General features: G+C 38.0%; 1 protein-coding gene across 1 annotated transcript; it reads left to right on the forward strand.

The window, feature by feature from the left end:
• The first annotated feature begins 7,677 nt into the window (after nucleotides 1-7,677).
• LOC140974971 (uncharacterized) lies at nucleotides 7,678-9,341 on the forward strand. Its single transcript, XM_073438464.1, has 2 exons — nucleotides 7,678-7,774; nucleotides 8,977-9,341. Exons 1-2 carry the CDS (start codon nucleotides 7,678-7,680, stop codon nucleotides 9,339-9,341), a joined length of 462 nt encoding a protein of 153 aa, XP_073294565.1.
• Nucleotides 9,342-24,958: the final 15,617 nt, after the last annotated feature.

Raw genomic sequence — 24,958 nt, forward strand, 5'->3', positions numbered from 1 at the left:
TCAGGGAAGCCTTCCTTGTCCGCCGGAAGAAGACATTCCTCCTCAAATTGCTCCTGGCATTTAATAAATCCTATCTTGAAGAAGTCATAGGATTTGTCTTCTACTTCCAGCTTGAACTCGGGAGACTGGAGGAAGGAAGTTTGCCATTTTCCATAGGAATACAGAGAAAACGTCAGGGTAGTCTCAGCAGCAACTGCCCGGGACTGTTGATTCTCTAGTTCCTCGGCTAGAGAATGATTCTCTGATTCCAGGAAAGAGATTTGCATTTGCAGTGTTTCTTCTCGGGCGAGGACTGCGTCCACATCCTCTTTTGCTTTTGTCAGATCTGCCTGAGCCCCAGACAGTTGTTGATTGGCCGTTTCCAAGGAAGTGCAGAGGCCGGTGAACATTTCCTCATGAGCTGCCCGAGCCCGGGATAATTCCCCATGAAGTTGTCCCTAAAGTTCTAAGGAAGCCCGGGCTCGGCCAGTTTCCTTCGTAGCCACCGTGACTACTTCTTCAAAAACCGAGATCAGCATTTGAACACCCTGTTCAGTAGAAGTTAATAAAAAAAGGGAGAAGAGTGAAAGAGTAGAACTTACGGAAAAGACCAGGTTAGATCCTTCAAAAAGCTTTGGGGTCGGAAGAGAACCCTTCAGATAGACCTCCTCAACAGGAAGGAGAATGCTCTTGGAAAGCCAGACTCCAGTGGGGGAGGCTCCCTCAAGGAAAAGGTTAGCTCGGGAGGTGGGCTGACTGAGAATGTTGAAAGATGAAGGAGTGGACTCAGACACAGGGGGGACGTGACCTTGTAGTCTGACGAGTTGGTGGAACCTCCTCATCAATGGCAGTCACCAAAATCGTCTCGGGTGCAGCGATCGCTCGATGCTTGTGTTGCCGCAGAAGAATCTGGTCCTCTGCATCCTCGGGAGATTGAGGCGCTGTAGTAAACTGAGATAATGGCCCCTCCTCACTTGGCCTGGCCATTTCAGTAACAGCTCGGGTCTCCTCTTCACCAACCACCCGGGCAAGGGTTTTCTTCTCGACAACTATTTTCCGACCAGATTTTTTCTTTTCCTTTGCCTTCTAAGCCGCACGTCTCCGCGCAAAAGCAGCCCGCATTTCCATTTCACCTGCAAGATAAAAGAGACGTATTCAAAAATCAAAATGCGCAAAGTATAAAAGGTAAAAGAGGAACACAGAAGAAGAAGTTACCAGGTTGAGCGCTCGAGCCAGCTACTTCATCTAACACCCTGTCTATAGGGTCCTCAACCCGGGCACTCAACATGTAGGCTATTTATAAGGTCAAATCGTACAAAGATTTTAGGGATTTGATTTTATAATATTTGCCCTTATCTAGAATTTTTATCCCTAATTATGTGATTATTTGAATTAATAATTTTAGATTTGAAAAAAGTGAAAAATGTTTAAATTGAGAGATAAGATAAAATAACTAGACTTCAAAGGAAATAAAATATCAAAAGAAAGGAAATAAAATATTCTTATATTTTATTCCTTGATGATATTGAAATTTTGGAAGAATCTATGTAAATCTTGATAAAGATCTTACATACACTTCTTTTTATTTGAGATGGGCTTAAAAAAGATTTGAAGGAGGAGGCCCATTGATAAGGATAAAAGAAGGCAGAAGTGTACAGTGAGAGGGGAGAGACGGAAATGCAGAACAGAAGGCTATTGTGAAGTAGTACCAGTGCGGAAGAAGAACATAAGGGAGAAAGACTGAAGGCAGAAGCATGAGGAATTCCTCACACACGCTACAAATCATTTAGAATTCTTTTCATTCTTTTTTAATTATGTTTTCTTCATTGAATTTAAACAGGGATTTGCACTTTTATTTTAAATTTATGGAGTAGATTTTTATAGACTAAGGCCATGATAGGGCCGAGACAGATTATTTTTGATGTTTTAAGTTTGATTCTAGTCGATTATTTATTTTATTCATTGATTGATGTCATTTATCGCGCGTTCTTTTAATCTGACCAATTAAATAGAATATTTGTTGGTTAATCTAAAATCGGAAGGCGATAGATTAATATTTGCTTCATACATCAATCAACACATGGTTAAACCGACTAGAAATAGTATTCGGTTTCAGTGTGCGACTTTAGGTTGAAAAACTAGAATTTCACAGCAATATAATGCGGTTGAATCTAATTAAATTCAGTTAGGAAGAATTGGACTGTTAGATTTAATTAGGTTTATTAATTCGAAGAATCATTTAATAAATCATTTTGGGAACTCCGTCGTGAATTAAATAATTAAGATATCGAATATGAATTTGACACGTAGATTATAAGTTGTCTCTGTACTGTTGTGCGCCTTAGTCGTTTCTAAATAATTTGAATTTTTGTCTAATTTAATAATTTAGATTTTTTGCTTTAGTTAATTTATTTAAATTGTTTAATTTAGTTTTAATTAATTTATCTCCCCTCATTCGAATTTTATTAGCCTAAATTAAGAAAAATAATTCATATTCTAGTATTTAAACATCGATCTCTGTGGGTACGATACCTGGACTCATCTCCAAATACTATTACTTGACCTAGTCCGCTTGCTAGATTTATTCCCAACCGAAATCGTCGGTTAAGTTTTTGGTGCCGTTGCCGGGGACTGAATTGTTTAATATTAGGATTTATTATTTTCTGGAGATTAGGTTTTTATTTAATTTAGTTGATTTTACGCATATTCGTATGTTTAAAGTTTGTTAATTTATTTCAGGAATTATCTAACTGTGCATGAGCCGTGCTAAAGGAGGGACAAAATTGTAGCCATTTGATCCAGAGATTGAGAATACCTTTTGACGGAGACGTAGAGCACAAAGGGAGAAATCCTCAGACTCTGACGTGGAAGAACAATTCAAACAGGAGGAGAAGGTTGAAACAGAAGGGATGGAAGTAATGGACAACGAGGAGGATGATCGCACTGTCTATGATCTCACTAGACAAACCACTGGAGGTTATAGTTCTAGCATCACTCGTCCTACTGTGGAAGCAAACAATTTTGAGTTGAAGCCATCCATCATTCAAATGATACAATATCAAGTGAGATTTGGAGGATCGCAGACTGAGGATCCTAATGCACATATGGAAGAATTTTTATCTATCTGTGACACAATCAAATTTAATGGAGTGAGCACTAATGAAATAAGATTGAGACTATTCCCTTTCTCTTTGCATGGTGAAGCTACTGAATGGCTTAGATATCTACAAGCGGGCTCTATTACTACATGGAATGGTTTGGTGGAAATGTTCATGAATCAATATTTTCCACCCACCAAGCTAGCACAACTGCGTATGGATATTTCTTCTTTTCGCCAGAAGGATGGGGAGACACTACATATAGGTTGGGGAAGATTTAGGAAGATGTTGAGGAGGTGTCCTCAACGTGGTTTCTCTTCATCTGAGAAAGTTCAGATGTGAGGCCCGAGGCCGAAGAGGACGGGGTGTGATCGCCGGTGCCATGAGGTTGCACGGACAATGAGCGGCTCCTGACAGGCTTCTAGGCGGAGGGAACATGAACGAACCGATCTTACAACGGAAGGAGAGGGATTCCGAGACTGTTCAATGTAATGGACTGTACAGTTTAAGAGGGCTTAAAAGATTTGATATGTATTACTCGTACCACGAAGGTGCATCTTCTTTTCGGTAGCTCATCACATAAGAACTCCAAAGTTAAGCGTGCTTGATTTGGGGCAATTCTGCGATGGGTGACCTCCTGGGAAGTTTCATAGGGTGCGTGTGAGTGAGGACATAAGCACGCTGGAAAGACTCGTCTTGGTACAGTGAGGACAATCATCGAATCTGGGGCGTTACAGTTGGTATCAGAGACGACCTCTCCTAGTACGGTGTGGGTTCGGGGACGAACCAAGCGGAAGCTGGTGGGCATGTGAGGCCCGGGGCCGAAGAGGGCGGGATGTGATCGCCGATGCCATGAGGTTGCACGGACAATGAGCGGCTCCTGGCAGGCATCTAGGCGGAGGAAACATGAATGAACCGATCTTACAACGGAAGGAGAGGGATTCCGAGACTGTTCGATGTAATGGACTGTACAGTTGAAGAGGGCTTAAAAGATTTGATATGTACTACTCATACCACAAATGTGCATCTTCTTTTCGATAGCTCATCACATAAGAACTCCAAAGTTAAGCGTGCTTGATTTGGGGCAATTCTAGGATGGGTGATCTCCTGAGAAGTTTCCTAGGGTGCGTGTGAGTGAGGACATAAGCTTGCTGGAAAGACTCGTCTTGGTACAGTGAGGACAGTCGTCAAATGTGAGGCGTTACATCAGATTTTCTATAACGGAGTTGATCCTTCCGTGCGTTCCATGCTAGATGCGGCAGCCAATGGTAGCTTATACAGGAAGACTCCACGAGTTGCACGTGAAATAATTTCAAATATGGCTGAAAATAGTGCGGGTTGGCCAGACATTAAACGAGAAAATAAGGGGGGAGTTCTTGAAATGGATGTCTTGAATGCACTTACTGCTAAGATTGATGGGCTGACCCATAAATTCTCTCAGCTGCAATCAAATCAAGCAAATCAAGTCCAATGAATAGTCATCGAAGAACAACCTATTTTTGATGAAGAAGCAGTGAATTTTTTGGGGAATCAATGGAGACAGCAATCCAATCCATACAGTTCCACTACAAACCAGGATGGAAGCATCACCCTAATTTGTCTTGGAAGAATACGGAGAATTCACTTAATCCAACACATATTCCTCTACTGCCCATTCCTCAACAAGTTAGACAACAAGGATTATTGGTACCTGCAGCACCTCTAGGATTCAAGCAAGGAGATCAAAGACCAATTTATGAGGATCTTATGATGAAACATGTTGTGGGGATGGAGACGAGATTGCAAAATCATGATGCTATCTTACGAAGGTTGGATGCTCAAATGGGTCAAATAGCCAATCAATTAGCAAATCGTCCCCTTGGAACACTACCAAGTGATACTGAGAAAAAGCCGAAAGGAGTGAATGCAGTGAGTACAGTGATCAAGGCCGAGGAGGAGGAACCAAAGGAGAAGAATTCTACAGACGTGAAGGAAAAGAATGATGGAGGAGTGGAATCAAAGACAGAAGATGCTAAGGAACAGAACACTCACACCACCCATACACGGAAGACAGGTAAGAAAGGTAAGGAATTTGATTCTAATGATAATATTGATATTAATACACTTCATTTTCCTCAAAGAGCAAGGCAATTACAATTGGATCATCAATTTTCAAAATTTCTTGAAGTTTTTAAGAAATTGCACATAAATATTCTTTTTGCAGAGGCTTTCGCTCAAATGCCTTCTTATGTTAAATTTTTAAAAGATATTTTGACTAAAAAGAGAAAACTTGTTGATTTTGAAACTGTTACGCTTTCTGAGGAGTGTTCAACTATTTTGCAAAATAAACTACCTCCAAAGCTTAAGGATCCAGGTAGTATCTCCATTCCTTGCACCATAGGTAGTTCTAAGTTTAACAAGGCATTGTGTGATCTTGGTGCTAGCATAAATCTTATGCCTTATTCCTGCTTTGAGAAATTGGGGATTGGAGAAGTTAAACCAACCACTATTTCCCTTCAACTGGCTGATAGATCTATTAAATATCCTAGAGGGGTGATAGAGGATGTTTTGGTTAAGTTGATAAATTTATATTTCTAGTTGACTTTGTTGTGCTAGACATGGAGGATGATCGTGAGATCCCCTAATTTTAGGTCGTTCTTTCTTAGCTACTGGAAGAGCTCTCATAGATGTGCAAAAATGTGAGTTAGTTTTGAGGTTGAATGATGAGAATGTAACTTTTAATGTTTTTCGTAGTATGAAATATCTTGTTGGATCTTCTGATTGTTATAGAATAGATTCTATTGATGCTATTGTTGAGTGCAGTGTGTAGGATACTTTTATTGAAGACCCACTGGAGATGCTTTTGGTGAACCTAAAGTCCACAGAATCAAACAGTGAAGAGGTGAAGGAATGCATGAACTACTTGGAGGGATCAAAGCCTCTGCCAAGATCGGTAAATTAAAAGATTGGGGAGCTTGGAAATATTCCAAAATCACTTAAACCTTCCATAGAACAACCCCCATTCCTCAAACTCAAACCACTTCCTCCTCATTTAAAATATTTATTTTTGAAGGAAGAAGATAAACTGCCAGTAATTGTTTCTTCTTCCTTGACATGTGTTGAGGAAGATAAGTTCTTGAGAATGCTGAAGGATCACATATGTGCCATTGGATGGAGCATAACTGACATCAAGGGGATTAGTCCATCCATGCGCATGCACAAAATTTTAATGGAGAAGGAGCACTCTCCCACTACCCAACCTCAAATGAGATTGAATCCAGCTATGCAAGAGGTCGTCAAAAAGGAGGTAATCCAATTCCTTGATGCAGGTATGATCTTTCCTATATCCGATAGCGAGTGGGAAAATCCTGTGCATGTTCCTAAGAAAGGGGGAATCACTGTTGTAGAAAATGAAAGTAACGAATTAATCCCCACTAGAACTGTGACTAGGTGGCTTGTATGTATTGATTATCGCAAATTGATTGATGCCAAAAGAAATGATCACTTCCCCTTACTTTTTGTTGATCAAATGTTGGAGCGTTTGCCAGGTCATGCTTTTTATTGTTTTTTATATGGTTATTCTAGATATATGCAAATCCCCATAGATCCCAAAGATCAAGATAAGACGACTTTTACTTGTCCCTATGATACATTTGTTGGAATTATTTTGTGAGCTCACATAATTTAATTAATTGTACATGGACACGTTATCTGATAAAAGACCCAATAAAGTGATCTAATTAATTATGGGTTTCCAAAATATTAAATAAATTGCTATGGTCCACCTTATGTGTAGAAACCCAGTCCAATTAAGTCTTCTATGATGGGTTGAAGACTCTAAGGTTATATAAGATTATAATCCCCAAGGCACAGAGAATAATACACAGAATATATACGGCGCACATATTCTAGATCTCTCTCCTTCTCCCATCAAAGACAAGAATAAGGTGGTCGATTCTCTGTTGCCTTGGAAGATCCATAACTCTGACGCTAGATCAATCAATGGATTCTGGTACGTGTTTATAGTTATTCATATTTTCTGATAATTCGACATGAATTTCTCGCGTTTTGTGATATATGGACTTAATCACGAATTTATAGATTTATTTTATTAAATCTCCAACAAGTGGTATCAGAGCCACGTTCATGTTGAATTATGAGAATTTTTGTTTATTGATGGATCGAAACAGAAAAGTATGTTTTATTATCAGATCTGAGACGATTTTCTTCTTTGTAAATTTTTGGATTTCTGATTTTTAAATTTTCTGAATTTTGATCTGAATAAATTCATGCTCTTCGGATATAGTATTTTCGAATTTTAAATCCAAAATTCAGATTAATTTTCGAATTTAAAAAAAAAATTTCGAAAATTCGGATTTTTTTTCAAATGAGGCTGGTCGCCGGATTTTGGGCAAATCGGCCGTTCTCCGGAAACTTTTCGTCAACGAATCGGTAGGCGTTTTGTTCGCCACGCATAGGCGCTCAATAACCCTCCATCGATTGGCCATAAAAGCTTCTGTAACGGTCAAATTTTGGACTGAATCTCGGAACTTTAACACGCGCGAATTCTGTCATTTTTTTTGCTTATTTCGATCGATTTATACCCGATTGTTGGTCGGTGATGGTATGGATTCTGGTCGACCTTGGTAAGGCGACGGCTGGTCGTGGTCGCTGCCGACTGGTTTGGCCGGAGGTAGTGGCGGCGGCGGTTTTTGAAGGTTAGGGTTAGGGTTTTTCGAATTTGGGGTTTTTTGGTGATTTACGGCCTTGTTTGGTTGTCCAAATTTTGAAATCCAGAATTTTGACCTTTATTAAATTTTGACTTTCGCAATTCTGATTTGTAAAAATTAAATTCGATAATTTCAAAATTTAATTGCATGAAATAAAATTAATATAGAATTATTCATTATTTTATCGTCTTTGTTTATTTCGATAAAATATTTATGGATGAATAATTATACATGCAAATATTTTATTTCTTACATATTTGGTCTCTAAGTTTTATTTGGCCCAATCAAAGTAAATTAAATTTTCTTGTGAAAATTTTAAGTTAAGTTGATATTTTGTATCTCAAATTTGGTTAAATTTAGATTTCATGTTAATAAAATGATTTTGAGATATGTAGATATTGTTAAAGTTCAAAATAAATTGTGTTTCAATTTATGCAAAAAATAGTCGGCCCAAAGGAAGACTATTTTTGGTCAAATTCCAAACACAATAGATGATTTTAAAGTGTATCTAGATCTATACAGAAAATAATCGGTCCAAAGGAAGATTATTTTATGGCCAGATTTTAGATTCAATATATCTTCTTCAAGTGCATTTATATCTATGCGAAAAATAGCCGGCCCAAAGGAAGACTATTTTTTGGCCAGATTGCAGACTAAAAAAAGTGTTTATATCTATGCAAAAAATAATCGGCCCAAAAGAAGGTTATTTTTTGGCCAGATTATAAGCACATAATTATGTGGTCTTAAAGCGTGTCGAAACTATGCAGAAATTAATCGACCCAAAGGAAGATTATTTTCTTGCCAGATTGTAGACACATTATATGATATTAAATTGTGTTAAATTTATGCGGAAAATGATCAGCCCAAAGGAAGGTAATTTTCTGGCCAATTTTTAGCACAATATGTGGTACTAAATATGTGATAATTTTGGATTTATCCATGCATGCAATTGTCGGTCCAAAGAAAGGCATATTGTTGGCCGGATTTATTATCAATATTTAATAACCATGATGTTTGAGTGTACCACTTACAAATTTTTATTTTTGTTCAAAGACTAAATATCAATGTTGTGCTAGGAACTCCTTTTTTTTATGGGCCCACCACCAGCATGATTATATTTTATGATTTATTTAATTAAATATATGCATGGACTATAATTTATTATGAGTTTTTGTTCTATTTTGTTATAGCATCTTCTATATCTGCCAATCTGAACAACATTCCAGTACTTAATGGCTCAAACTTCAAGAAATGGAAAGAGCATGTTATGATAGTGCTCGGCTGCATGGATTTGGACTATGCGCTAAGGAAATATCGCCCCGCACTTTTGACCAGTTCAGGAACTGCTGATCAAAAGGGTTCTTTGGAAAAGTGGGAGCGATCAAATCGCATGAGTCTGATGATTATGAAACATTCCATTCCAGATACTATAAGGGGTGCAATTCCTGAAGAAAATGATGCCAAAAAGTTCCTTACTCAAATAGCAGATCGTTTCGCTGCAAACGAAAAGCTCGAGACAAGTACTATTCTGACTAAAATTGTTTCAATGCGGTAAAAAGAGAAAGGTAACATAAGGGAGTACATAATGGCAATGTCAAATCTTGTGACTCGACTAAAAGCATTCAAGTTGGAATTGTCCGAAGACATAGTCGTGCATTTAGTCTTGATCTCTCTGCCTGCGCAATTTAATCAATTCAAAATAAGTTATAATATCCAGAAGGAAAAGTGGACTTTGAATGAGCTTATTGCGCAGTGCGTTCAGGAGGAGGAGAGATTGAAACAAGATGTGATTGAAAGTGCTCATTTGGCATCTAACTATCAAGGTAATTGCATCAATAAGAAAAGAAAATGGAACAATAAGGAAGGAAACTCTGGGACTTCACAGCATATGGAGCAATAGAAACAAGATAAAGTGATCACTTGTTTCGTTTGCAAAAGGACTGATGGGCATGTGAAGAAGGATTGTCCCAAATACGTCAATTGGCGTGCAAAGAAAGGGTTGCCTAAGGAGCCGATTGTCAACTGATGGTGAAAGATACATCTTATGGAAAATGATAATAAAATTGTTGGCGTTTTAAAAGCTTTATTCAGGAACTGAGATTTTTCATTTTCTGCTATTTGAATTTGAAAAAATGAAATTTGATTTTAGTTTCATGTTTGGACATCAAATATTATTTTTATTTATTCATATGGTAATGAAACTTTTCAATTTTCGAAGTTCAAATATGTTTGGTATGAGTTCTTTGATTGATAAATTGAACATCAATATTTTAAATGACATTGACATTATGCATGCACGAAATTTAGAAATTAAATGCAAATTAATTTCGTATGTTGACTTTAGTGAGAGTGAGTAAATTTGAAAGTCAACATTGAGAAATATATATATTGATGTTTATGTCAACATATGTGGTAGAATAAATTTTATCAGGTGATAATCTCATTCGAATTTATAGAGAACACTGTTTGGATATTGTGTACATCATTGGAATGTTGGGCAGATATTTAAGAAACCCGACATTAGATCATTAATCGGGTTATGCGGTATATAAAGTAAAATAAGGATTTTATGCTCATATATCGGAGATCTAACATTTGGAAATAGTTAGATATTTGGACTTCGAATAAAGTTGCGTAATTTTATCACCGAAAATGATCATTGGTCTAAGAAACCATTGAGGATCAATTGTGATAATAAAGCATATATATTATATTTAAAGAACAACTGAAGCTTGTCAAAGTCAAAATATATTTACATGAAGTTTCTAGTTGGAAGGAAATAATTCAGAGTGGTTGTGTGTCAATTGAGCATGTTATTGCAAACTCTATAATCGTGGATGCGTTTGTCATGGGTTGGCCACCCAAGATTTTGGGCATGTGACACACATTGGTGTTGTCCATATAGTTAATATGCATGTACAGTGGGAGTTTGTATTCGGTTTAAGCGTTGACTCATTTGACATGATTTAAGTTTCTGTACAGACTAAGGTTTATTTGATTTACTCTGAAACAAAGTGATGACTTTCATTGCGGTTTAGCATTTAGTTGAAAGTCTGTTATTGGACTCTTTGAGTCATTAGGAGGACCAGTTGGAAATGCAGGTTTTATTCTTGGATCACATTTATGTATTTCCATGCTACACATCCATACTTGATCTATGTTATTGATTATGCTAATATTGTGATCATTGACGGGTCTAGTGATTTTAAATGTAGTGATGACTGCTTTGGTTCAATATTGGTATAATTGATAGACCAGATTGTTAAGGAATATTTTGGTTTAGATAACAAGAGCTCAATCTAGTTTTTTTGCATGTATAATATCCGGATAAATTATGTCGCCCAAGTGGGAGATTGTTGGAATTATTTTGTGGGCTCACATAATTTAATTAATTGTACATGGACACGTTATCTGATAAAGGCCCAATAAAGTGATCTAATTAATTATGGGTTTCCAAAATATTAAATAAATTGATATGGTCCATCTTATGTGTAGAAACCCAGCCCAATTAAGTCTTCTATGATGGGTTGAAGACTCTAAGGTTATATAAGGTTATGGTCCCCAAGGCACAAAGAATAATACACAGAATATATACGGCGCACATATTATAGATCTCTCTCCTTCTCCCATCAAAGGCAAGAATAAGGTGGTCGATTCTCCGTTGCCTTGGAAGATCCATAACTCTGACGCTAGATCAATCAATGGATTCTGGTACGTGTTTATAGTTATTCATATTTTCTGATAATTCGACATGAATTCCTGGCGTTTTGTGATATATGGATTTAATCACATAATTTATAGATTTATTTTATTAAATCTCCAACAACATTTGCTTATAAAAGAATGTCATTTGGTTTGTGTAATGCTCCTGCTACTTTTCAACGTTGTATGATGTCGATTTTTCATGATATGATTGAAAAGTATATTGAGGTCTTCATGAATGACTTTTCTTTTTTTGGTCCTTCTTTCGACTCTTGTTTGGTTAATTTGTCAAAAGTGCTAAAGAGATGTGAAGAAACGAATCTTGTACTTAACTGGGAGAAATGTCATTTCATGATAAAGGAAGGAATTGTCCTTGGTCACAAAATTTCTGAAAAATGGATTGAAGTGGATAGAGCTAAGGTAGAGATCATAGAAAAGCTTCCTCCTCCTACTAATGTCAAAGGAATTCGTAGTTTTATTGGGCATGCAGGTTTTTATAGGCGATTTATCAAGGATTTTTTGAGTATTACTAAGCCTTTAACTGATTTGCTAATGAAAAATGTTCTTTTTGTTTTTTCTGAGGAATATTTACAAGCTTTTCAGGTATTAAAGCAAAAGTTGACCACCCCACCGATCATTGTCGTACCAGATTGGAATCTACCTTTTGAACTCATGTGTGACGCAAGTGATATTGCTTTAGGGGCTGTTTTGGGGCAAAAGACGGACAAATTCTTGCAAGTAATCTACTATGCAAGCATGACACTTTCATGAGCTCAATTGAACTATGCTACTACAGAAAAAGAGTTGTTGGCTGTTGTTTTTGCTTTGGAAAAGTTTTAGCCATACCTTGTAGGGAGTAAAGTGATAGTCCACACGGATCATTCATCTTTGAAGTATCTCTTAAACAAGAAGGATGCCAAGCCAAGATTGATAAGATGGATCCTTCTACTGCAAGAATTTGACATAGAGATTGTGGATCGCAAAGGGACTGAAAACCAAGTTGCTGATCATCTATCGAGATTGGAGAAGCCCGAGGAAGGTAAGTATGTAATTAGAGATGAATTTCCCGACGAGAAACTTTATATCATCTCTAATTTATCATGGTATGCTGATTTTGTCAAATATTTGTCATGTAAATTTATTCTTTCTCATCTTACATATCAACAGAAAAAGAAATTCTTTTCAGATTTAAAATACTATCTTTGGGAAGATCCTCTTTTGTTTAGAATCTGTGCAGATGGCATTATTCGTAGATGTATTCCAGCGGAAGAGGTAAGTTCTATACTTGCTAATTGTCATAGTGGTCCAACTGGAGGACATTTTGGGGCAAGTAAAATGGCCACAAAAATCCTTCAAGCTGGATTCTACTGGCCTACACTGTTCAAGGATGCACACACGCATGTTTTGAATTGCAATGAATGCCAACGTGTTGGTAATATTTCAAGGAGACACGAAATGCCATTGAATAATATTTTAGTCTGTGAATTATTTGATGTGTGGAGAATTGATTTCATAGGGCCTTTTCTAGATTCCTTAGGAAATAAATATATTTTGGTGGCTGTGGATTATGTATCCAAGTGGGTGGAAGCAAGTGCTTGTAGAATCAATGACTCTAAGGTTGTGATCCAATTTTTAAAGAAAAATATTTTTGCAAGATTTGACACACCTAGAGCCATTATTAGCGATGGGGGAACACATTTTTGTAATCGCCTTTTTGAATCTCTTTTGGCTAAGTATGGGGTCACGCACAAGGTGGCAACACCTTATCATCATCAAACTAGTGGTCAAGTAGAAGTGTCAAATAGGGAGATTAAGAAAATTCTTGAGAAGACCGTTGGATCTTCGAGGAAGGAATGGGCTTGTAAATTGGATGATGCGTCGTGGGCATATAGAACAGTATTCAAAACCCCATAGGAACTTCCCCTTTTCGTTTGGTCTATGGAAAAGCTTGTCACCTTCCTGTTAAACTAGAGGATAGGGCATTATGGGCTACTAAACTTTTGAACTTTGATGTGCAAGCTACAGGTGATCAGCGTCTTCTACAACTCAATGAGCTGGAGGAATTTCATCTTGATGCATATGAGAATGCAAAAATCTACAAGAAAAGACAAAGAAGTGGCATGATGCAAGGATTGTGCACATGGAATTTGAGTCTGGACAAAAAGTGCTTCTTTATAATTCTCGTTTGAAACTCATGCCAGGTAAACTTCGTTCAAAATGGTCTGGGCATTTTACTGTTATTGAAGTTTTTCCATTTGGTGTTGTAGAAAATCCGTGGAGATTCTGGAAATCCCTTTAAGGTGAATGGACATAAACTGAAAATTTTTCATGAAGGAATTGTGGATCAAGAGGAGCCGAGTACTCCTTTGCACGATCTAACCTAATTTATAAAGGGAGTTGTCTAGCTATAGAAAAGAAATTTAGCGCTTGCTGGGAGGCAACACAGTGATTTATTTTATTTCGTTTAATTTTATTTTGTTTTTTGTTTTTTTTTTACTTTTTCAGTCTATTAAGTTAATCCCCTGTGATTTTTGTGTGTGTAGGGAATATTGGAATGAAGTAAGATGATTTAGACTCTGGAAAAGCTAAACTGTTGAAATAAGTGATTACCAGCACGGAGGAATTCTACCATCCCCATGTTGTACTCCATGGATCTTAAAGCACACTGCCACGGAAGTGTTCTCTTACTATTTTACATCCAAATTCTATATACTTTTTGAATGGCATGACATTGAGGGCAGTGTAAATCTAAATTGTGGGGGGGATTTGATTTGTGTTTTGTTTCACGTCACCACACTTAGCATGTGTTTCAATGTTTAATCCTCGAGCATGAAAATTTTTCTGGTTATTTTTTTGAGTAACTGCACTTGTTATTACATGACACACTAATTGATTTTCTAGATTTTTTATCACTCAAGAGATTGAATTACACCTAGAACTGATTGAGATGAGGTGTAGTTGTAGCCGAAAGATTTGAGCACAAACTAGTTTTGTATCATGTTTTGAGACATCATCTATGCACTTTAAGTCATATTTATTTGAATTAATTGTGGATTGGCAAGAGGTGGGCTCCGGAAAAAAATTGAATAAATAAAAAGTAAACAATCTAGAACTTGTTTGATTATCCTTCGAGGCGAAAATACGGAGAAGAATGACTTAGGGATGATTTAGGCGATCTTTGGACCGTTTGAGCCTTTCGAGCCTACGCAATGCATCATTCATGTAGAACCCGAAAATCAAATTACGTATAAGCCATGCATAATTGCTATTATTTAAATTAAAAATGAATTTTTTTTATAAATATATGAAGTGTTTAGTTCATTTTATAATTATTAAATCATGATTAATTATTTTAAAAGTAGATGTTTAGTTTTACCTTTTCAGCATAAATACGCGGGGCCGGACCGGAGTTTGGAGATTAAAGATAAGATTAACAATAAGAAAAATATTCCTAAATTTAATTTAAGTCAAGGAATAATTTAATTTAAAAAAATAGAACGTTATATGATTTAATAAATTAATTGGAGCTAAGAAATTAAATAAGTTCTCTTAGATTCAATATTTAATTAAAGCTTAAATTAAAATGTGTTAACAAATGAGGATGAATTAATCTAGGTATAATATATTCAAGAAATTAAACATAGCATTTAAATACATAAATTTTTAGACCAAGCATGCAATGCAAGATTCTATCCTAAATTAATTGGTTAATTCATTAAAATATATAATGAGTGTATTAAACCTTAAGAAGTTAATATATAAGAAATTAAGCAATAATATACCATGCAAATTAGTAATAGTTTCGGTCCAACATTTAAAATATTTCAAAGGTTTGGTAACTCTCCAACTAAACCATCTCTAATTGGACTTCATGGTGTATTCATTTCCCCATTTTAAATCACTAATTAGTAGTAAATTCAAATACTATAATTCACATAATTGTTCCTCAACCTATTAGTCTAGGAAATGAGCTTGAACGTGCAGCAAGAATTTGAATAATAAGCAACGGCAGCTAGGAGAGAAAGCATTTCAAATTCCTTCAACTTCTTGACTTGTAACCCCCAACTTAATGTATATTATGGCACCTTTAACACCTCCTATAACACTCATATTCAGTGTCTAGCAAACCCACACTCTCACCTTTGAAAAACATCAGAAAACAGCAGCTTAGATCGTGAGAACAACAATAGAAATAAGAAGAGAAAACCAACTCCGCTCCGCCGCTCGTATTCGTCGTATTGATTTGTTTTTTTGTCAAAACAAATTTCAGGCATGTATATATTGTTTCTTTTCTCTTCAATCAAGTCCTATAGATATTTTTAACCCGTTATATAACCATGATTCAAGCAATATCACGAAAATGACAGCACCTTTCCAAGAAAAAATCTGTACAGAATTTCTCGGCTCTTTTGTTTTCAACTTCACGGTTTGGTGTGTTTTTGCTGCTTACAGGGAGTTGTGCGATTCCAGGCATTCATGGCTGCTTCTAGGAACGTTTTAGAGTGTGTTAGGGTGTTGTTGGGTCGTTGGTTTAAGTCCATACACTCAGGAGAAAGAATTGACAGCAACATTCTATGAATTACAGATTTTGTGTCAAGGTTTCTGTCATTGAGTTGTTTAATGGGTGGGGTCGAATCTTGGCTGTCCTAGGGACTGTAGCCATGGTTAGAACCCTACCTTAACATGTCAAGGACGTGACCAAATCATCCCTTCAAGGATTGGTTCACGGATCCATCAAAATTTCACCAAAACAACACAAGTGCATTTCGGTTTTCTTCATTTTCTGTGAGTGTACACTTTCGGTTTTTGGGTGTTGTTTGGATTATGGTTGGCTTCTAGCCCATAGCCATGGCTCATACAACACTCCATCATGTTTAGATCGAGCCATGGTCAATCCAACGGCCACTGGAACGACACAAGACAATGAAACCATTCAATACATCCCATTGCACAGAATTTTGGTTTCTCGGCTAGTATGTTTCAATGTCCTAGATGCTAGATTGGTTTGTGGTTGGCTTTTAGCCCTTAGCCATGGTTCAAGTCATGCCTTAGGATGTTGTTAAGAGTCTCGGTTCAATGGTTTAAGCCAAGAGCCATTATTTTCAGTGTTTACTTCACATATACACAAACTGCCACTGCTGCATTTTTTTCAGCAAATGTGAGTTCGGTTCATGAGGTTGGTGTGAGTTCTTGGTTGGCTTTTAGCCCATGGCCTTGGACTGGACACTGCCTTAATGAGTTAGGAAAGTCGTGTTTTTGGCCGTTTGTGATTTGGTCGAGTTTAGAGGTCGTACGAGAATTTACGGTGAAAGGTGCCAAAATGACTCTCGAAAGAGTGTTTTATGTTTTTGGGATTCCTTTCACCCATTTTCATGTTTTACAGTTATTATGCATATTTTTAAGTATGTTTGGGGTATTTTAATCATGGTTAAACGTCGGTTTACGTTGGTTCGGTTTGGTACTAAGCCATGATTGAAAAAGTAGGTTGTTGGTCCTAATAGTCTCGTTTTTTTTTTTGATTCGGTTGTCAAATTTAAACAAAGATAATATTATTTGCATGTGTCACATATTAGAAGTAAGTCGCAGCAAGCTTGGGAGCGATCCAACTCATCCGGTAAAACTAAGGTTATAATTATATTACGTGCATAAAAATATAAAATGTTTATTTTTAAGATATATGCTATATGTATTGTGGCCACCTTATGTTTATGGGTTTGGAAGTCGGTAGGCGCAACCGAGGACCTCTCCACCCGGTGACTTACGACCGGTTTACGATTATGTATGGGTACGTATATCCAGTCCAAGGGCTGTGGTGATCTCTATCGCCCAGTATACTGTGGTTTAGTCTGATCAGGTGCTCACGTTATGTTATGGGCCACTAGCTTAGAAACATTATCTCTACCAGAAAATTATGATATGTTATGATAGAGCTCTATGGAGCAAAGCTTTTACGTATGATTTTCAGAGATGCACGTAGTTATAATTATTCATGATACGACTTTCACTGTACGCTTTACGATACCATATTTTTACGTTGCATGCGATTTTATGATATATTTATTTGTTATTCACGATATATACATGTTGAGTCTTTAGACTCACTAGACTTGATTGTTGTAGGTACTGATGAGGCCGAGGGCGGAGACCAGTGAGTTGGCTTGAGGCAGCGGTAGTAGGAACCCGAGGACCTCATGTTTTAGTTTATGCATGTTCTTATGTTCAATCTCAGTTTTAATACGTTGGATATATTTTTAAGTTGTTGTTTGAAAACAATATTTGCTTCCGCTGTTAATTTAAAGTTAAAATTATTTACATGTTTATTTTATAAATGAGGCAATATAATTATTTATTTAGAAAATTTTTAATAATTCAGTTAAAATATGAATACGAAATACGGGCCTTTACAGTTGGTATCAGAGCCTATGATCTTGTAAAGGGTTGTACTACTACTGCTCTCGAGAAGCTCATGAAGTCACGTCTTCGGTCTGTAAGTTTTACGATTACGCATTTCGTTTAAAGCATGAAATATTTTTACATCATGATTGCATGAAATATTTTATGTCAAGATTACGATTATACAGTATTTATTTAAATTTAAAGAAAATAGTGGAATTATGCATGTTGGTTACGTATTGGTTATAATTATGGAACAGCATGCCTCCTAGACGCATTATTGATCGCACGGGAGGTGATGAGCATCGTCATGAGAACGAGGAGAGAGATTTACCACCACCCCCTCCACCAGACTTGAATGCCCAGATGTTAGCCGGGATGACTCAGTTCTTCGCACAGTTCGTGGGGAATAATGCTGTGGTAGCCAGAAAGACGGAGCCTGAGGCTGTCTGTGAACGGTTCATGAAGATGAGGCCGAAGGAGTTCATAGGGACGTTAGATCCTTTGGTTGCAGAGGGATGAATTAAATCCCTTGAGGTTATTTTCGAGTTCATGCGGCTCGAAGATGGAGATAGGGTTCGTTGTGCGACTTACCTGTTTGGAGGAGATGCTCGCCTGTGGTGGGAATGAGCATCTATAGCTTTGGATTTGGCTACTTTGAGCTGGACGCACTTCACAGAGGTATTCTACTCTAAATATTTTACTGACGAGGTGCGTTCCAGGTTGACCAGGGAGTTTATGACCGTGAGGCAGGGAGACATGACTGTTACGGAGTTTATCCGTAAGTTTGAGAGGGGTTGTCACTTTGTATCCCTGATTGCAAATGACGCTGGTGCCAAATTGAGGCATTTTATGGATGGTCTGCGGTCGATCTTGCGCCGTGATGTTAGGGTGGCTGGCCCTACTACCTATAATGTTGCTGTTTCTAGAGCTCTAGCAGCAGAGCAAGACCAGAATGATATTGAGCGCGATCGTCAGGGTAAACGACCATTTCAGGCACCACACTGTCCTTCTCAGCAGCAGCATCCGAGTAAGAAACATTTCCACGGCCCATCTAGGAGCAGAGGACAGCAGTAGCAGGGACGTGTAGTACCAAGGGCAGTGGAGTATCCAGTCTGTGCCAAGTGCTCACGTCGTCATGCTGGGACTTGTATGTATGGTTCGGGAAAGTGTTACAAATGTGGTAGTACTGACCACATATTGAAGAATTGCCCTCAGAAGAATCTGCCTACCCAAGGCAGAGTTTTTGCTCTCCATGCTGCGGAGACTAACCCAGAGACGATGCTCATGACAGGTATCCTAAAGCTTAAGGTTTGTATTTGAAATGTAATGATTTAAGAGTTGGAGTTAAGATTTTTAACTTAGAATTGGTTATAGGATTGCATGTTCTAATCAGGGTTATTTTCGAGAATTTAGGTCAGAAAAACTTTGACATTTGCATGTCTAAAAGCTTAGTTCTGGTAAAACTATTGGGTTTAGCATGATATTCCAATCTTTCAGGGAGAATCTTTATAGCCGGTTCAGCTACGAAAGCCTTGATAGATTCAGGGGCTACTCATTCGTTCATTTCAGAAACCTTTGCAAATTCTCTCAAGATCAAGACAGTTGGGCTAGACATAGAGTATTCAGTAGCATTGCCTTCTGGAGAGGAGCTGACAGCTACTAATGTGATCCGAGATATATACCTCGAACTTCATGGTAATCTTGTGTGTGCGGATCTTATCGTTCTGCCGATGCCAGAATTTGACATCATTCTGGGGATGGACTGGCTATTGAGGAACAGAGTTTTGATTGATTTCCAGCGGAGATCTGTTCTAGTCCGACCGCTTGGGATGGAGCAATTCTTATTCGAGCCAGACATGTATTTTAATTTACCGCGTATAATACCTTATGTTTAGGCTAGGAAACTCATGCATCGAGGGTGCCGAGCATTTTTAGCTACTCTTGTATCCGTTCCCGAGACACCCAAACAGTCAGCATCCGATGTTCCAATTGTCCGGTATTTTCTAGACGTTTTTCCTGATGACGTCTCTGGTTTACCACCTGTGCGAGATGTGAAATTTTCTATTGAGCTTATGCCCGGTACTGCGCCGATCTCCAAAGCACAGTACCGATTGGCACCGACGGAGATGTCAGAACTCAAGAAACAGATACAGGAACTTCTGGACAAGGAATTTATTCGCCCGAGTTTTTCGCCATGGGGCGCGCCAGTCTTATTTGTGAAGAAGAAGGATGGTTCGATGAGGCTTTGCATTGATTATCAAGAGTTGAACAGAGTTACAGTGAAGAACAAATACCCACTTCCGAGGATTGAAGATTTATTTGATCACTTGCAAGGAGCTTCAGTATTCTCCAGGATAGATCTGCGTTTCGGTTATTATCAATTGCGGGTGAAAGACGCTGATGTTCTCAAGACTGCTTTTAGGACTCGGTATGGTCACTTCGAGTTTCTTGTGATGCCGTTCGGTTTGACGAATGCGCCAGCGATCTTCATGGATCTCATGAATAGCGTATTTTAGCCGTATCTTGATCAGTTCGTGATAGTATTCATAGACGATATTCTCGTCTACTCAAAGAATCAAGATGAATACAGCAGACATCTAACCACAGTACTGCAGACCTTGCAAAAGCACAAGTTATTCGCAAAGTTCAGTAAGTGCGAGTTCTGGTTAGAGAAGGTGGCTTTCTTAGGCCACGTTGTTTCTAGCAGCGGTATTGAGGTATACCCGGCGAAAGTTGCAGCAGTCAGAGATTGGGTGGTGCCGCAAAATGCATCAAAGATCCGTAGTTTCCTTGGGCTAGCAGGATACTATCGGAAGTTTATTCAGGGATTCTCCTCCATCGCAGTTCCACTCACATCATTGACGAAGAAGAATGTTAAGTATGTGTGGAGCGAGGAATGTCAGAAGAGCTTCGATACATTGAAGCAAGCTCTTATTTCAGCGCCAGTATTGGCCATGCCTTCGGGACCCAGAGATTTTGTTTTGTATACCGATGATTCGAAACTTGGTTTAGGAGCAGTGTTGATGCAACATGGGAAGGTGATATCGTATGCTTCTCGTCAGTTGAAGACCCATGAGAAGAATTATCCTACCCATGATCTGGAGTTGACAGCCGTAGTATTTGCCTTGAAGATTTAGATGCATTATTTGTACGGGGAGAAGTACCAGATCTTCACCGACCATAAAAGTCTCAAAGACTTCTTTACACAGAAAGAGTTGAATATGCGGCAGAGGCGATGGTTGGAGCTGGTGAAAGATTATGACTGTGACATTAGCTATCATCCTGGCAAAGCTAATGTAGTTGCGGATGCATTAAGCAGGAAAGTCGCAGTGATGACTCATTTGGTGGTTTCGAGACCTCTTCAGTTTGAGATGCAGAGGTTTGATCTAGAGACATATCCTCGAGGTAGAGTTCCTCGTCTATCTACTTTGACAATTCGGTCTTCTCTTCTAGACCGTATTCGCAGTGGACAGTTAGCAGACGAGCAGTTGGCAAAGTGGAGACAGAGAGATGAAGCCAAGGGCAGTATCTTGTACACAGTTAGAGACGGTATTGTGAGATATCGAGACAGAATGTGGGTTCCTATCAGCGATTCGATTCGAGAGGATATTTTATCTGAGGCCCATATGTCGTCGTACTCTATTCATCCGGGGAGTACAAAGACCTTCAGTTATTATATTGGTGGCCAGGAATGAAGAAGGATATCAGACGTTTTGTATCCGAGTGTCTGACTTGCCAGCTAGTGAAGACGGAGCATCAGAGACCAGCATGTTTGCTCAAGCCCCTTCCTATTCCCGAGTGGAAGTGGGAGAACGTCACCATGGACTTCGTTGTCGGTTTGCCGAAGTCAGCCAGAGGGTCGAATGCTATATGGGTGATTGTAGATTGTCTTACGAAATCAGCTCATTTCTTGCCTATTAAGACGACTTTCTCCATGATACAGTATGCAGAGTTATATATCCGGGAGATCGTTAGACTTCATAGCATTCCCTTTTCGATAGTATCTGACCGAGATCCTAAGTTCACTTCCTCATTTTGGAAGAGTTTGCATTCAGCGATGGGTATGAAGTTGTTGTTTAGCACAGCTTTCCACTCTCAGACAGATGGTCAGTCAGAGAGAGTTATCCAGATTTTGGAAGATCTTCTTCGTGCATGTGTCCTAGATTTCTCCGGGAATTGGGAATCAAAGCTACCGTTGGTGGAGTTTACCTATAACAACAATTTTCAGTCGTCCATAGGTATGGCTCCATATGAAGCATTGTACGGTCGTAAGTGTAGATCGCCTATTCATTGGGACGAAGTAGGGGAGAGAGCAGAATTGGGTCCGGAGATTGTGCAGCAGGCTGCTGATGTAGTAGTCAAGATTCGTGATAGAATGAGGACTGCTCAGAGTAGACAGAAGAGTTATGCAGATCAGAGGAGGAGAGATCTGGAGTTTTCTTTTGGTGACCATGTTTTCGTGAAGATAGCACCGATGAAAGGTGTCATGCGGTTCGGGAAGAAAGGAAAGCTCGGTCCAAGATTCATCGGACCATTTGAGATCCTCGACAGAGTTGGAACAGTAGCTTATCGTGTTGCTCTTCCGCCGAATCCGGCCGGAGTACACAACGTGTTTCACGTTTCCATGCTGAGAAAGTATATGGCGAATCCATCGCATGTCTTGAACTTTGAACCATTGCAGCTCACTCCGAACTTTTCATATGAGGAAAGACCAGTGCAAATCTTAGACAAGCAAGAGAAAAAGCTTCGGAACTTAAGCTAGTGAATGTCAAATGGCTTAATCATTCGGAGGAGGAAGCTACATGGGAATCTGAGCCGGAGATGAGGAGTCGTTATCCCGAGTTATTCGGTAAGTTTTAATTTCGGGGACGAAATTTCTTTTAAGGGGGGTAGAGTTGTAGAAACCGAAAATCAGATTACGTATAAGCCATGCATAATTGCTATTATTTAAATTAAAAATGAATTTTTTTTATAAATATATGAAGTGTTTAGTTCATTTTATAATTATTAAATCATGATTAATTATTTTAAAAGTAGATGTTTAGTTTTACCTTTTCAGGATAAATACGCGGGGCCGGACCGGAGTTTGGAGATTAGAGTTAAGATTAACAATAAGAAAGATATTCCTAAATTTAATTTAAGTCAAGGAATAATTTAATTTAAAGAAATAGAATGTTATATGATTTAATAAATTAATTGGAGCTAAGAAATTAAATAAGTTCTCTTAGATTCAATATTTAATTAAAGCTTAAATTAAAATGTGTTAACAAATGAGGATGAATTAATCTAGGTATAATATATTCAAGAAATTAAACATAGCATTTAAATACTTAAATTTTTAAACCAAGCATGCAATGCAAGATTCTATCCTAAATTAATTGGTTAATTCATTAAAATATATAATGAGTGTATTAAACCTTAAGAAGTTAAAATATAAGAAATTAAGCAACAATATACCATGCAAATTAGTAATAATTTCGGTCCAACATTTAAAATATTTCAAAAGTTTGGTAACTTTCCAACTAAACCATCTCTAATTGGACTTCATGGTGTATTCATTTCCCCATTTTAAATCACTAATTAGTAGTAAATTCAAATGCTATAATTCACATAATTGTTCCTCAATCTATTAGTCTAGGAAATGAGCTTGAACGTGCAGCAAGAATTTGAATAATAAGCAACGGCAGCTAGGAGAGAAAGCATTTCAAATTCCTTCAACTTCTTGACTTGTAACCCCCAACTTAATGTATATTATGGCACCTTTAACACCTCCTATAACACTCATATTCAGTGTCTAGCAAACCCACACTCTCACCTTTGAAAAAAATCAGAAAACAGCAGCTTAGATCGTGAGAACAACAATAGAAATAAGAAGAGAAAACCAACTNGGACTGTAGCCATGGTTAGAACCCTACCTTAACATGTCAAGGACGTGACCAAATCATCCCTTCAAGGATTGGTTCACGGATCCATCAAAATTTCACCAAAACAACACAAGTGCATTTCGGTTTTCTTCATTTTCTGTGAGTGTACACTTTCGGTTTTTGGGTGTTGTTTGGATTATGGTTGGCTTCTAGCCCATAGCCATGGCTCATACAACACTCCATCATGTTTAGATCGAGCCATGGTCAATCCAATGGCCACTGGAACGACACAAGACAATGAAACCATTCAATACATCCCATTGCACAGAATTTTGGTTTCTCGGCTAGTATGTTTCAATGTCCTAGATGCTAGATTGGTTTGTGGTTGGCTTTTAGCCCTTAGCCATGGTTCAGGTCATGCCTTAGGATGTTGTTAAGAGTCTCGGTTCAATGGTTCAAGCCAAGAGCCATTATTTTCAGTGTTTACTTCACATATACACAAACTGCCACTGCTGCATTTTTTTCAGCAAATGTGAGTTCGGTTCATGAGGTTGGTGTGAGTTCTTGGTTGGCTTTTAGCCCATGGCCTTGGACTGGACACTGCCTTAATGAGTTAGGAAAGTCGTGATTGTGGCCGTTTGTGATTTGGTCGAGTTTAGAGGTCGTACGCGAATTTACGGTGAAAGGTGCCAAAATGACTCTCGAAAGAGTGTTTTATGTTTTCGGGATTCCTTTCACCCATTTTCATGTTTTACAGTTATTATGCATATTTTTAAGTATGTTTGGGGTATTTTAATCATGGTTAAACGTCGGTTTACGTTGGTTCGGTTTGGTACTAAGCCATGATTGAAAAAGTAGGTTGTTGGTCCTAATAGTCTCGTTTTTTTTTTTGATTCGGTTGTCAAATTTAAACAAAGATAATATTATTTGCATGTGTCACATATTAGAAGTAAGTCGCAGCAAGCTTGGGAGCGATCCAACTCATCCGGTAAAACTAAGGTTATAACTATATTACGTGCATAAAAATATAAAATGTTTATTTTTAAGATATATGCTATATGTATTGTGGCCACCTTATGTTTATGGGTTTGGAAGTCGGTAGGCGCAACCGAGGACCTCTCCACCCGGTGACTTACGACCGGTTTACGATTATGTATGGGTACGTATATCCAGTCCAAGGGCTGTGGTGATCTCTATCGCCCAGTATACT

The sequence above is a fragment of the Primulina huaijiensis genome, chromosome 4 (genome assembly GCF_012295235.1).
Source record: "Primulina huaijiensis isolate GDHJ02 chromosome 4, ASM1229523v2, whole genome shotgun sequence".
Lineage (NCBI taxonomy): Eukaryota > Viridiplantae > Streptophyta > Magnoliopsida > Lamiales > Gesneriaceae > Primulina > Primulina huaijiensis.

Coding starts and splice junctions, on each gene's coding strand:
- LOC140974971 (XM_073438464.1), top strand. CDS start 7,678: ATGGTATGGATTCTGGTCGACCTTGGTAAGGCGACGGCTGGTCGTGGT. Junction 7,775..8,976: donor GGCGGCGGCGGTTTTTGAAG/GTTAGGGTTAGG, acceptor ATTTTGTTATAG/CATCTTCTATATCTGCCAAT.